The sequence below is a fragment of the Dermacentor albipictus genome, chromosome 1, assembly GCF_038994185.2.
Source record: "Dermacentor albipictus isolate Rhodes 1998 colony chromosome 1, USDA_Dalb.pri_finalv2, whole genome shotgun sequence".
Lineage (NCBI taxonomy): Eukaryota > Metazoa > Arthropoda > Arachnida > Ixodida > Ixodidae > Dermacentor > Dermacentor albipictus.
This window is the reverse complement of record NC_091821.1, coordinates 95,408,806-95,424,226: the sequence shown is the minus strand read 5'-3', so window position 1 is coordinate 95,424,226 and position 15,421 is coordinate 95,408,806. Positions and strand designations below refer to the sequence as shown.

General features: G+C 48.5%; 1 protein-coding gene across 4 annotated transcripts in view; it reads left to right on the top strand.

Moving 5' to 3' along the window:
- Positions 1-1,119: 1,119 nt before the first annotated feature.
- Positions 1,120-15,421, top strand: part of Hasp (Hig-anchoring scaffold protein) — an 810,838-nt gene continuing 796,536 nt past the window's right edge. For 3 of the 4 annotated variants that reach the window (XM_065432843.2, XM_070523594.1, XM_065432840.2), the window contains exon 1: positions 1,121-2,263. In XM_065432843.2, coding sequence (XP_065288915.1) covers positions 2,200-2,263 — 64 coding nt within the window. In that variant the 5' untranslated portion in view covers positions 1,121-2,199. Of the gene's footprint in view, positions 2,264-15,421 lie in introns of all 4 variants that reach the window. The other variant, XM_065432842.2, reaches the window with a different exon arrangement.

Here is a 15,421-nt window from a genome sequence, read left to right as displayed (position 1 = left end):
CAATATAAATTAAAGTTGGAGATACAAGCTTTGTGAAGAGGCAGGGGCTACACAGCGCTATGACAATTGATTGTGTTTGTGCCGATACACAAATATCTAAGAAAAAAGAAAGTGGGCTCTTTCAGGGGAATGTTGTCGTTAATATCACGTCGGCGACATCTTGCTTCAGTGGACATATATCAAGCGCACAACGACACACTCGTAAGTCCAGCTACAGTGTGACTTGTCCCGCCGGCATGAAGTTCAGCATGGGTGGCTTTTGTTCCAACTCCTGAGAGACATGCACGCACGCGACGATCAAGTTGTAACCTTATACGTCGGGCTGCGGTGCCCTTTCTTTTTCTGAACAAGTGAAACGGGGTCGTCGGTGCCAACGCTTGTCTGTTTTTTTCTCACATGATGTCAACCCGATTAATCGCGATTAAATCGTCAGTCGATAATGGGAAGATTAATCGGTCAGTCGCCAAACGCTAGAAGTAGTGTACTAGCACTTGATAGTACGTAACCTTAGACTTGAGGTTTACGTTACGGACATCGCATATACACACATACAATGTAAGGAAAAGCTGTCACAGAGGGCTACTTACAATTGCCAAGTCACCGAAAATAGTCAATTTTTAGCACCATTACATGCATGAGGTGCTCGGTGAACGAAGTCACTATAGGTAGTTTCACGCTTTCTCCGGCACTGTCGGCACATCGCGCTGTCCGCATCCTCCGTAGTTGATCAGCGGCTTTACAGTTCCACGGTTAAGCATGAGGTCGCGAGTTCGATTATCCTGACCGATTCACCCTCACCCCGAGGGGAGCGTAACGCAGAAACTGACATTTTTGTGCAGTCAGCAGCTGAAAAATTAAGACAGGCTTCCCAGCCCAAGTGGTTTGCAGCGTAAAAAGTCAAGCCTTCCATCAATCTCGCAGGGCGCCGAGCGTTAGGTCCGTTCTGCCAGCGCTCTCTAAAATGATTCTTTTGGCGTTTCTATCGTCCCGGCGTTTCCGTCCCATCGCCGGCTCTTCTCCCGAAGCACTTATCCGGCCCTCCGCGAGATGGCGCCACACACGGCGGCGCTTCAGTCGCGGAATCTCCTCGTCGATTGTATACCTTGCGCTCGAGCCCGCGCCGTCGCTCAAAAGCGAAGCGGGTGCGCTACGGGACGCAGGGTCCCGACCGAGAGCTGCAGGATCCCACGGCGTCGTGCGGAGGAGGCTCGCGTCCCTCGCCTCTTCGCTGTTCCCTCCCTTTCGGCCGGACTCGCGGCTTCGGCCGCCCGTGGCAGCTCTCCATCTGAATTCGTCACAAAACCGACTGCGCTCGAGGGGGTCGCAACTTGTTGAGGGGAGCCTCCGGCGGGTATTATTCTTCGCGTCGTCTGCTTCTGACAACAACTCGCGGAGCGTCGTCCAGCGATATACCGCCTTTTGTCGGACACGCTCCAGAGGCTGTTTCGCCTCTGCCCGCTACCAGAGCACAGTGACCTGCGAGTGACTGTGACAACAGAGGTCCAGGTCAGAGCTCTGAGAGGTCGAAAGGACGCTGACAGCGGCTGCCAAGACAAAAATATAACCACCGTACGAGAAGAAGCGCTTCTGCTGCACTTGAAGACGCCGAGAGATCAAGACGCACATCTCTTCCGCTTTTCATTTTTATCTTATCTTGTCCTGGAGGTGACTCGTCTTCTTCTTGCCAGGGAAAGGGTGAAAACGCTTCCAGCTAGCGAGGAAGGATCCTCAAACAATTTCTCTTACTGCATTTTTCCTTCAACGGAAGAAAGAAAAAAACAGAGCTTTTAAAGTCTGATCGAAGGGCAGAAGCGGGACTCGGTAGGCCACTGCGCTTCTTAAGTGGCGTGCCCTTCGAAGGCGCCACGCTTTCTCGGCGTCCACGGAAAACGCCCGACGTCGACTGACAAGCGCTGTCGTTAGAGCCGCCCACGCACCACGTCTCGCGCATTGCAATCGTCGGCGTGCCAAAAGCTAGAAGAGCGAAAGGTGCCCAAGCTTTTTGCGGCGGCGGAGAGTGACGGTGATTGCCTGTATCGATCAGAACTTTTCCATCGTGCGGAAATCGTGAGCGTAGCCGGCTGGGACCTTCGCGCCACAAGAGACTGGTGATCTGCCCGAAATCACAGAGCAGACTGGACCGAGAAATTTCGCCCGGCGTCGGCGGTGTTTGTCGGGGAAGCAGCTGAGATCGACCACATGGCGCCCTGGCGGTCATTGCACCGTGCCCTGCTTCTGTTGTTCGTCCTGTGGACTGCAGTGGGTAAGTGAAGAGCTCGTAAGTCGAGGGCCGCAGGCACTGCGTGAGCATGAATTGTTCGAAATGTGAATTCATTCGCGGTTATAAGGTGAGCTGTAACAATCCCCGTGCAGCTTCTTGTCAGTCATTTTGGGAAACTGAGTAGCGCTGAAAAAATAAAAACGGACGTAACGACAACAGATAGTGCCTTGGTTAACGTCATCCATTCTTTCCTGAAGTACCTCCTCTCCGCATAGATAAGAAAAGCTCAGTGCTTATATTGTCAATGCGCTAAATATCGTGGTACTGCAAAGCCAGCGTTAACTGTACGCATCATTGTTGCGTGCCCACTGTCGTCCAAAATAACGTATGAAGGTGGCCTGATCTGGCTAATCTTAGATGTGGAGGTTATTTGGTAAATTTTCTTCAAACGGAACCGTGCCTAATTATTGTATCAGCGCACTTTTCATTATATTTACCCGCGTAGTGCACGTAATTTTTCTTCCCCCTCCTTTTCTTTTTCTGATATGCGGAAAAAAGTGGATAACTGGTGCATTTTCTCTCGCTCTCTTTATGTGTGCAAGCGGATAGCGATTTTGATTTCTATCGCACGCGATATTAAGGGAGCGCGCGATGTGTCAACTGCAGTTCAAGTCAGCGGCGGCTGAGACATTTCACTGCCGCTTATCTGAACAGCGGTTGGCGACCGTTACACGGTCGTTTAATCTGGATACGTATAATTTGCTGTTGTGTGATTAACATATCATCGTAACTGATAGAAATGGTCCGTGCAGCGCTTGTGCCTACTCTGTGTCTCTGATAAGTACATACTGTCTCAAACAAATGTTTCCTGTCACTATGTGTGTGATTTTTTTCTTACGGTGTAGAGGATGCTGGCGTGCTACCGTGCGCGTCGTTAGGTGTCCGCAATGGTCACTTAGCACAAGCCAGCGCAATGTCCGTGCCTACACTGCGTCCACTGCGTGCCTTTTGTACTATACACACGCGGATGCCGTGTACCAAGAAACAGAATGTCTTACTAAGAACTAATCCCGCGCCAAAACCTTTGCTTCATACCGCACTCACCGTGAGCCTTCGGGGATTTATTTTAATTAACGACGCCTTGTGGAGAATGGTCGTCTACGTCGCTATATTTGCATGTCACGGCAGCTCGTAGGGGTGCTCCACGAACATCTGCAGGCGTGCGATGGCCCTAATGTTTGGCCGAACAAGTGTTCCTCTACGGCTGAAGTTCTGTGGAAAGCGATCTTATCCGCTGACAGCTAAATACTGGTCGCATTTCAGGCAAATAAAATCTGAAGTTGAAACCGCTTTTCGGAGATCTCGGATAACGCGCTTGTATGCTACAGAATCAAGATAAATCCGGTCCCGTGTTCTATAACGTTCTCTTAGTGAGAGCGGCTCTAGATGCACCGCCGCGTCGGCAATCATGCACGTCGTTATCGCCTCTGGCGATAACACCAGTGAGGCCAACGATCGCACTGGCCGGCGTTCACGTAATAAGTTTTGTGAATTAGGACAGACATTCGCAAAGCTTCTCTTACGTAAGGGCGCCTCCTGATTGGCTGGCGTTCTGGTTCCCGCCAAACATGATAGAGATCAGCTTAACAACTAGAAGATGGCAGCAGTTATAGGCAAGTGCCGATGGCACTTACGCAGAAGTGTCGTGAATACGGGCCCTGGGTCCATATTCAAAACACTCGTCCTATACGCTACAACTGTCGTAAGAGCAGGCGCCTGCGAATCTTGACAGAGATTATGTCAACGAAGTTGCCCGGCGAACTGAAGAAACTTCTCAGGAGCGAAAAGCACTTTGAATTTGGTCCCCTATAGCTCTGACTTTCGGACTCTGTGTAGCATCTGTGAGCACTTGCGCAAACTAGAAGTAATTTTTAGTAAAACTAGAAGCAGTTTTTGAGATTTACAAGGCCTTAACTTCTCTCCAATGGTAGAAATGGGGAACCAGAATCGCAAGAGAGCAGGAAACAGAGCCGTTATACTAAAAAATACAACGTGACACGTTGTTTGTTATGTATTCATAACGATCCTCACCACGACGTATAAGGAACGCAACAAACTGCATTGCGCGAGGGCTTTTTCTTTCTTTAATTTGATACGCAACGTTTAACGACTTGGAGTACGTCATTGCTTTCAATGCATCGAAGTACAGGTCTTCGGCGCTTTGAAGGCGGACAATGCTCTGACATCGAATGAAACGGCCGGAAGGGGTGGGCTATCTGTCTTTGTGCGTACTACCTTAAATTATAGAGGCAAGTTTATATGCGAAAACGCATATGTCCCATGCATTGGGGGCACGTTAAAGATCCACTGGTGGTTAAAATTAATCCGGAGTACCCTAATATGGCGTGCCTCATAAGCAAATCATGGTTTTGGCGCGTAAAACCTCAGACTTCAATTGACAAGAAAGTTTACACTTGCGTGAAAAATAAACGAAATGGCGAAGAAGCCTTAGGGCGCATGGCGGCTCATACGCGCTGGTTTCCCAGCGGCGCTAAAGCCATGTAGCTCGGGTTACTTATCTTTCAGAGCGAAAACACAGCACCCACCGACATGTCCGTCGCCAAGATAAACTTATTTTTCGCGCTGGTGATGTTGCACGCTGCGCAGTACCGAGTCTGCGGCGACTTACAGCATGTGGTCTGTTCTATACGATCAGCACCCGGTGGCAGCGCCACACGACGCTGGAGAAAGGAAGCTAGACAGCGCACGGCCGTTGCATAATTAAAGGGCCGTAGAAAAGTCTGTTTCTAAAATATGCATGTTAGAGAAAGACGGGTACGTGTTCTGAAAGGTGCCTTAGCAACTTAGCTCACTACCGTGGTCGGCAGTTTTTCTTTTTTGTTTTTCGGTAAACTTGCGAGAAATGACTGTTTCAAAAAGTCAAGAGCAGATCACACGAATAGAGAGACCACGGATAACGCGATTGACACGCTAAGCACGAAAGGATCGTAACGTCAACCGCGCTTCAGCTGAGCTCTCGCGGAGTCCCACAATTCTCGCAATATGCCTTCAATGGCGCAAGGCATCGCTGTCCTCATGCACCATTTGTCGAGTCTTAAAGTGTGATTCTATGTTGAGACCTTTTGACAAATTATCTTCTTCGTTCTTATCGTCATTTGCAGAGGAGCGCGCCCCTCAGCGCCAGCGTTATCGCTGGAATAGGCCGCTCGGCGCGACGGATCTTAAGAGAAAAAAGAAAATCGAAGGAAAAGAATTGCTTCAAAATGCGGCCCGGGATACATAGTCCCTATAGATAAACGTGTACTTCGAAGTTTTAGCTCATCTACTTCAGTTCACGCTAGGAATAGTTACGGCTGCTCTTACTAGAATTGCGCTATTAAAGTTAAATTGCGGAGTATTACGTGCCCGAACCATGATCTGAATATGAGGCATGCCGTAGTGGAGGACTCTGGACTAATTTTGACCACCCGGGCCTCTTTAACGTTTACCCAGTGAACGGTATACGAGCGTTTTTGCATTCCGCCCATATTGTTAATGCGGTCTCCGCGGCCGGGATGACAGGCACAGCTTCGAGCCCAAGAGCGCAACGTCATAGCCACCGCGGCGGGTGGAAATTGCGTGATGGACTGCGGTACGAGTCAGAGGGCGAAGTTGGGTCTCCAAGACGAAGTGTGGGGTTGCAGTAGCCGGAAGGACGCTGGTGATGATAGCCAGAGTAGGAGAAAGTCATTGTGCTAGGCATCGAACATGAAGGCGATGACGACATAATGACGATGCCTATGGCATTACACGTTCACGATTCTCGTACGCTCAGGTAGGCGCCAGCAAAGTTTGCACGAAGAATCACTTCATGCTCACGCTCATTTTCGCATGCTAGTTAGGCGGATATTTTTTCAGGTTCTAGAGAAAAAAACGCCTGTGATATTGTACATTTATCTTCAAACGCTGTTCAGTCTCTACCTGTTGCTCTTGATTTTAACACTGCTAACAACTTATATGGCTTTGTGTTCGGATGTTATCGCTCTGAGATATCGAGACAGCAATAGTATTTTTTTCCTGGACCAGCTGGTTAGTAACTACAAGAAAAGTGAACTAACCGAGACCAGCATGCAAGGGATAAAGAGAGAATAAAGTATATTTTAGAAAAAGGTTCCCACAAAAGCCATCTCAGGATGACTGTCGACATTAATAGGATTCGCATGGAAGCAATCTCGCGCCACACCTCACTGCCACCACCGAAACGCGTCATGTATAAGACGTGTACTGCACCCGGGCTCCTCTCTCTCGCTTCCTTGCGCACACACTGCGCCTCCTAGTGGCACCGCCGCGAAGTTCGCGGGTGGCGCGTGTCTGAATGTATCATCATCATCGTCATCAGCCTATTTTATGTCGACTGCAAGGACGTAGGCCTCTCCCTGCGATCTCCAATTACCCCTGTCCTCCTCCAGCCGATTACAACTAGCGTTCGCGAATTTCCTAATTTCATCGCCCCACCTAGTCTTCTGCCGTTCTCGACTGCGTTTCGCTTCTCTTGGCACCAAGTCTGTAAGCCTAATGGTACGCCGGTTATCTAACCTGCGCATTACATGACCTGCCCAGCTCCATATTTTTTCTCTATCTGTCAAATAGGATATCGGGTATAGCCGTTTGATCTCTGATCCAAACCGCTCTCTATCTGCCTCTTAATATGCCTCGCATACTTCGTTCTATCACTCTTTGCGCGGTGTTAAGAATGGCGAGCTACAAGACAAAATTGCCACCCAATTACGACACAGGGGCAAGACGCGCATTCCGCACTCCCCGTCGCTACAGCTAGGAGGCGTTCGAAGAAGCGGCCTTTGCGCTGTTAAGAATGGCGAGCTGCAAAACAAGATTGCCACACAGTTACGACAGGGCGACACGACGCGCATCTCCCCCTCACCGTCGCTGCAGCTAGGAGGCGTTCGAAGAAGCGGCCTTTGTGCTGAAAACTGCCTCCTTCCTCCAGCCCCATCGACATTGTGACGGAACTAGTTCGGTGTGTGAACAATGATTCCGGAGTTCCCCAACGCGGAGCTGATTTGACACGCATGGACAAGCTGCCGCGGGAACGAGGTATTTTGGTGCTTCTCACGCTTCGGCGTGGCGCAAAACAACGAGCGACCCTCGATCGGCACCGATAATTCCCGGAACGGCACCCCTCCAACGCCGTCGTTTGGGCATCGGAATGTGTGTGCCTTTGTGTCTGTAAACTGATCTGCAGAGCAGCGGCGAGTTGGTGATGAGTAAACGAACAGTCGCCGCCTCGTATGGCCGGCGGATCGAGTGTATAAAAACTGTGGTTGTGCGAATGCTGAGGACACTTCTCTTGAGCAGTCATGTTAGACTGAGTCACTTCTCTCATGCAGTCATGTTGGACTGATACTCTTTTTCTCAAGCAGTCATGTTAGACTGAGTTAATTTCTGTAAATAAACCCCTTTTCCTCTTTCTCGATGAGAAATAGTTCTTCACTTCATCAACGATCTCAGCGTAAATAAGTTGGACGACGGCATGGGCCAGCTACCTCCGAATTCATGCCGTACTCCAATCTTGGCAAAGGACCACGGACGATGGGATTGAGCCCCCAATCCTGACAGCGGTCATTAACATGCTCTCAAGCTTCTTTGTCAGTCTCCAAGTTTCTGCCCCATATGTCAGCGCCGGTAGGATGCACTGATTGTACACCTGCCTTTTCAATGATAATGGTAAGCTTCCAGTCAGGAACTGACAATGACTGCCGTATGCGCTCCAACCAATTTTTATTCTTCTGTAAATTTCCTTCTCATGATCAAGGTCCCCTGTGAGTAATTGACCTAGGTAACGGTACTCCTTCACAGACTCTAGAGGCTGACTGGCGATCCTGAATTCTTGCTCCCTTGCCCGGCTATTGATCGTTATCTTTGTCTTCTGCATATTAGTCTTCAAGCCCACTCTTATACTCTCTCTTTCAAGATCCTCAATCATTTGTTGTAACTCGTCCCCAGTCTTGTTGAACAGGACAATGTCATCTGCAAACGTAAGGTTGCTGAGATATTCGCCGTTGATTCTACTCCTAAGCCTTCCCAGTTTAATGTATATTCACACATTATTGTCTGAATATACATGACGCCCGTTCAATTGTCCCCAGCACCGGAGAAATTTTACAGAATCTTTTTCTTGGTGTGTGTGTGTGTGTGTGTGTGTGTGTGCGTGTGTGTGTGTGTGTGTGTGTCATTGAAGAGCAGTACACACCCAATGACACATAACCAGTCACCAAAGTTGTCTGGAAAGAGGTTACGCACAGACAAACGTACGGCAGACATGATGACGTTCCCAAAGAAGGCTAATAACATTAAAACCCGGCTCCGTGATCGTCCGCTTTGTCCCAGTTGTCGTCTGCCAAGCCTAGCTGTGTCATCAGTTCCTACAGGGCCTGTACGCATTCGGGGGAGGAGTCCGCCTGCCACTCCCCACAGTACTCAGGTGTAGCAGGACTACATATGCGTGCGAGTTTGGCCAGGCTAGCCTGGATAGCGGGAAGGCTCGCCGGATAATCCCAAAGAATGTGAGCATTGTCTGGGAAGCCGTCACTTCCATGCAAGTAGGTTTGCCAGGCGAACCCTGTACGTAAACAGTGTATAAAGTACGGGAAACGGAAGGTGGTGCGTCGCCGCACGCCCCTTCTATAATACCGCCTTTAGTCTCTTCACGTGTTTGTCTGATTGTGGATACGCCATGCAGTTGGTGCTTAGTTCGTCGAGTTTTTCTCGCCTTTCCACCTGCATGAGGGTGTATTGTTCAGTCATAGTCAAGTGTTCGACGAAACCTCGTCTGTCGAGGAAACATAATGGTGCCAAAAAACGTGCACTCGCCAAGAATAAAATAAAAATAAGGAACTGACGTTTCGGGCCCCGTAAGGGTCCCTTGATCATTCACGTTCAGTGGGCCGGACTAACACAGGTGAGAGCCCGGGAGATTAGCGCGGGATGTGGCATGTGCCACTTCGTTCTTTCTAGTCCCCGTGTGACTCGTAATCTGCTTAATCCGTACTCTAATGTTTGGGTATTGTTATGTCTCAACACCACAAAAGGCCACCACCCCACCATTACCTGGCAGCCTGAACTAAGGATGAAAGGGGGGGGGAGGGGCATCCAGTGCTACCCAACGATGGCGACCTGGGAGTTGCAGTTAATTAGAGGTTTTCCACGAGGCAAAGCATCACCCATCTATCAGCGCCTATCCGGAGGTCAACGCAGCGTGGACATCGACTCTTGACTGGTCCACAAAAGGCCACCAACCCCACTATTACCTGACAGCCTGAAGCAAGGATGAAAAGGGGGCATTCTGCAAAAAAGAAGAAGTGAGACGTGCAGACAGGACACAAGAGTAGAGAAGTGGACAACACGAACGCCGACTATCAACTGAAGGGAGCACCGGGGCGAAAAAAGAAAGAAGACACAAAACTCATCTGCGCAAGCTCAGGAATGGTAACACCAAGTGTCAGTCGGGTACACGTGCCGGTCTAAGTGAGAGATAACTGTTAAGGCACTTAATCTCTTCCTTAAGTAAAGTAATTGAAGGCTGACTCACGCACGCACTTCCACCATTATAGATATGCCATGCCTCTACGATAAGACGCGTATCTTCATTCTTATGCCTGTGCAATATCGCGCATTCATCTAACTCTGGCGTGCAATTACAATCTCGGCAATGTAGCGAAAGATTAGAAGGCGATCCACCGGTTAACGACCTTTTATGTTCCATTAGCCCCTGATTGATACACCGTCCCATTTGCCCTACGTAGAACTGGCCACAGCTAAGGGGAATTTTATAAACCACACCCATATGACAGTCAGTAAAACTGTTGTTCTTATTGTGCTTCACTGGACAAATATCTGTTCGTTTTTTGCCTTTTACCCGCTCCTTTTTATTCTGTACGGCAGCGCATATCTTACCCAGCTTATTGGGAGCAGTGAAAGCAACATTAACATCATATCTACTTGCAACTTTTTAAGCCTGTGCGACACTGAATGAATATACGGAATAGCCACTACTCTTTCCATCCAAGGCTACTAAACAAGGCTACCAAACAACGACGATGACCTTGTATTAGCAGGTTGCTTTCTTGTCACATATTCCAAACCATCGGGCTTCGGAGGCGGAGATACTGCGGAGTGTTGCGAGCATGGACGTGGTGTCGCAACGGATGCGACGATTGTGATTTGCTGCTGAACAGTCTTCAGATTCCCTAGTCGACTCGCCTAGGGAAGACGACGGTATTAAAAGCAGATACTTTTCGGAGCAGTGGACAGGGGGTCCTGATGTGAACTCGGACGTTTAACTTGCTCCTGCATGGAGTGGGCTTTCGTAACTGGAGCCATGTAACTAAGCCAATAAGCACCTTTTCCTTCATTCCTACAACCCGACGTAGCCGTCGATGGGCTTGGTCGATTCCTTGCCCGAACATCACCCTAAGCCGCGAAAGTATGCATTGAGGTATGCTGTTAATACTGAGTGCAGGGCTGCGCGAATGTGTCCGGCTGCGAGTGTCCTGCATTGCAGTCTGGCTGTCTGTTCGAATGGGCATATTCGGTTCGTGTGGGTTTGAACCCGCCGTGGTTGCTTAGTGGCTACGCTGTTGGGCTGCTAAGCACGAGGTCGCGGCATCGAATCCCGGCCACGGGGGCCGCATTTAGGTCAGGGCGAAATGTGAAAACACCCGTGTACTTAGACTTAGGTGTACATGAAAGGGGATTCAAATTATTCGGGGGTCTTTCAATACGGCGTTCCTCATAATCAGGTCGTGGTTTTGGCACGTAAAACCCCATACTTAATTTTATCTGAGTGGGTTTGGCATAGTGTCGGCCTCCACGACCGCTGTAAGTTCCGCTTGATGTTGTGGCACTATTTTGCAGTGTATAGGTCCTATGTTATCGGCGTACAATCTGTTGTCATCCATGTGCGGAAGCCGTGATTAATGCATAAGATTCAGTACTCGGTGTCCTCCCTGAGGTTTTGTGCTCTATTTTGCGGCCTCGCCGGTTGTGTGTCTGCCCCCCTTTTTCTATGTATCAAGACGACGCTAATTCGGCCTAACGGTGTCCCACTGGGGCTTTTGTTGTTCTATGTGTGGGTGTTGTGGGGTAGCGTAGCTTAGATCGAGCAGCATTACCTTGCCCTATGTAGAACTTTCACGCGTTTACACTGTGCCTCTTGTAGTTGTTTCAGCTCATCCAGCTAAGGCAGTATGGCCATGTCACCCACTCAGTTGGATCGAGAGTATGTAAGGGCACCTTGTATAACTTGCCAAAGCATGCATTCAAGTTTCTTCTTTTGTGTTTTGGTGACTTGCATTGTTATATGATGCCAGGTATGGCCAGCCCATGGTGAGCCTTCTGAGTTGGTTCTGTTGGATACCTGTCACCCTCCGTGTTGTTATAATAAGTAGCCACTTGACTTGGTGTAGCCGTTGAAATGTTTGCCGCACCTAAGCGTCCGGCTTACCATTGTCCTGTAGCCGAAAACCTAGGTATGCTTTGATGTGTGTTTTTTCGGTATAATAACTTGGTTAACTTGGAGTGTTGAGTTCTCACTCCTCCTCTGTCTACTGTCCCATTTCGTTGTGCTCTACTATTTGCTCGGATTCGGCGCTGAACAGAGCGAGCTATCTTTATTGGAAGCATAGCTCCGCAACGTTAATAGACTTTTGTAGAGTGCCTTGAATTTCGGTTGAAGGTCGTCTGCTAACCCGGAGCGTGATGTCATCCGCATATATTGTGAATCTTCTACACGCCTCGAGATCGTTGGCAGCTTGTTCAGTGTAGGCGAGAGAAACGACCCTTGAGGTACACCTTATTTTAGGCACATTTTCTGTCCCTCTTCTTCGTTTACTTTCACGGTAAATGCGCAGTTTGTAAGAAAGCGTTTTTTCACAGTTGTGAAGTTTTCGACCTGGTTGTATGGTTTGCAAGCTTACTAGTAACGTTGCTTTTGCAACATGTTTTCTAACAAAAGCAAAGAGGAAAAAAAATGAATTAACGGAAAAAAGAGAGGACAGTGCTCTATCCTGTCCTTGTCTCTTATTTCTGTTAACCTTTCTTTTTTTTTTAACCAGAGGCCGTGTCGCTATAGCAGCAGCTCGAACTAGCCTAACTCTCTTTTTTAATTATGCTTCCAGTATCGCTTCATGGGTGGTATTATCAAATACACCTTTGATGTCCAATCCCACTATGGCTCAAAGTTGGTGGCGCTCTGTGCTTTATACATCTCTTGTATGATGTACATTGCATCTTGTCTGGATGTATGCTTTTGGAAACCTGTGACTCGAAGATCGACCGACGTGGAAGTTTCCTGCTGCCAAAGGAGTCCTGTGAGGGTCATTCTTTACTTAATCTCGCCCGGGGATGGATAGAAAATGAGGACCAGGCATTCTGCGCAGTCTCACCTTTTGAAACTTAGTAAAGCAGCTGTAGTACTGCCTCTTTTCTGGAAAGCTTTTTACCTACCGGGAAGTAAGAGCGATGTTCAGCTTCTTAAAACTCGTATGGGGATGTGCGCACAGCAGTTACAATACGGGCTTCTTTGCATTTTGCTTCCATTTCACTTAGCGGACGTCGCTCTTGACTATATTTCAACTCACTTTTCACGCTACACGAATTTAATTTCTCTACCTCTACGTTTTCGGAGACTGCTTAGAACATAAGCTGACTTCCTAGCACAGCCACCTTCAAAATGAAACTAATGTGAATGTTTTCTTTTTTTTTTGCCTCTAGCACATTTTCTTCGCATCTCGAAGCGAGGAGCTCGTGTCGCCCGACGACGGTTGTGAATTCGATCTAAAAGTACACATAACATTGCCATTTAATTGACTGATTAATGAGAATGCAGTATTCGCTCAGTAGAAGGAAAGTCCAGAGACAACCTCGGCTTTAGAAGCCATGCAGAAGTTAATACGATCACTCTGTGCACCAAAATTACATCACCTGGGCTCTGCATCTGGCTAGTATAGCTCTCGACAGTTCACTACAGCTTCAGTATCTTCAATTTTATTTCTTAGACTGGAACGATGTTCCACATTACTCAAGGCACACTATGAAATCCTTGTAGAATTTTTCAAAATTTGTACAACAAAATTTCCCCAAGAATGTCCATTCCTCTTAAAGAAATCGCAGCACTTAGTACTATTAAGAGCGAGTCGGCATATGTGAGCATACGCGTATAGCAGAAACGTGCTTGAGACCCTGCTTGGCTCAAAACGAGTGTAGGAGACTTTGAATAATCTTAAGAACGGGCGTGTTCTCCTAATGCACGTGTGTTTATTCATGGCGTTCCTGTCGCCTCCACGTTCATCCCGCATTAGCAGTAGCAAGCTAACACGGCGGTCAGGATAACAGCGCCAGTTATCTGTAAAGTCAGCATCTCTCTCCCGATGCCGGGCTCTGTGCGTAAGCCGCCTAGCTCACACGTCTGTAACAAGTCTGTGCTACACGAACTCTGCAAGACGATAGTGCATCGCAGTCAGAAATAGCTACGCTGCTTCCACTTATACGACCACAGTTAATTAAACATTTTGCTTGCCGCAGAATCGTTCTGATGGTCACAGAAGCGTGGCCGATCTCTCTGTCCAAGCTTAGTGTTTCTGCTTTCGCTGGAAGCTGCAATCCATAGGCCCTTTCCCAAAGACAGGGGTTGAACTTGGGTGGCAGTGAAAAAGGGGGCAACGCAGAGGTGTGGATGTTCTCGGATTAGGAAGCAAGATGCTCGCATTTGATGGCCACCACGCGCGCCGCGATGCGTCAGTTTAACTTTTACGCAAACATGCTGTGCAACCTGCTTTCATAAATCACCGGTGAATAATAAGATAAAAAAAAGAGAATGAAATCAAGAAAGAAATGGAGATACAGAGACGTGGTGGATGCCTCATTACACGCGGCTCCCGAGTTGCCAGCGTTGAGAGATCCAGAGGATCTGCTTACGTTGCGTGGAGGCTCAGAAACAAGCACGGTGAGTCGACTAATGAAAATCAACAGCATGTTGGAAGGCATCTTTGCTATTCTTTTTATTCATGTCTTCGCTGCACTGGTATTATATTGGCTCACTGGAAACAAGCTCGGCTTAGCATGGGTCTATGCAATACCAGCCTTGCCGTTTGGGCGCTTGCGGACGTCGCGCCACTTCTTCGTCTCGTTCTGAGCAAATAAGGTACTCAGGCCGCTGCAGCTTAGTGCCGCTGGAGATACGCACGGCTGGGACAAGGAAGTGCCGTGCAGTGCTCTGTGAGGAGCCGTCCCACTGGGCGCTGCGAACGGGTTGGTGCACACAAACATTTGAGCATCGCATCACTCCCTGTGGCTGGCGCAGCTGTGTTATCTTCACCGTACGTGTCCAGAAAGAAAAAAAAAGAAGAAGAAAAGGCACAATGAGGAACCTTGAAAACATTTTGTTTTGATAAAGTTCCACGTCCCAAAGACGTTAGGCTACGAGGAAGGTAAGCTGTTAGTAAGGAGCGGAGAGTGATGGCTGTTTGCTTGTTGGAAGTTCGATTTCAAATCGAGGCGAAGCTTTATGGGTGGCCAAGATCTCTAAAAAAAATGATGGATAATCATCAAATCCTTAAACATGGATTCTTATATTGTGCTGCCACGTGAGTTTACATGGGAAAATCGCTGACGGCATACAGAGCAGATACATCGCGGAAGGGAAATGAAGTGGAGCATGTGCCTCTTCACGAGACTGACCTCTAGTTAAAGGGGCTATAACACGGTTGTGCAGCTGCTCTCGGTTTACCTTTGTAGCTGAGAATAAAGGGCCCAATATAGTTACGCACAAACAAAAAAAGAAAGAGCTGGGCCGTCAACGCCTATTTTAACCCAAAATTTCAATTTGAAATCGCTGCCTCTCAACTCCCTCACCGACAGCAAGCGCCATTTTGGCAAGGCTGTGTGACGTCACTAACTAAAAGGCCACCTTTGTGTCGTCTGCTTTTAGCCAGTTCAAGACCACGTCGGCAGTCTTTCTCGGCGCGCTCTAGAACCCAATGGCGTAGCAAAGGCGTCGCCTCTGAATTGTGTCTGCAATTCCTTCACTTGCGCGATAAATCGCTCCCGGTGTTTGCAGTATACAAAAGCATGGCCTTCGAGACCGGCTTCTGTTACCCGAAAGAGCCGTTTTCGGGTGTGCCC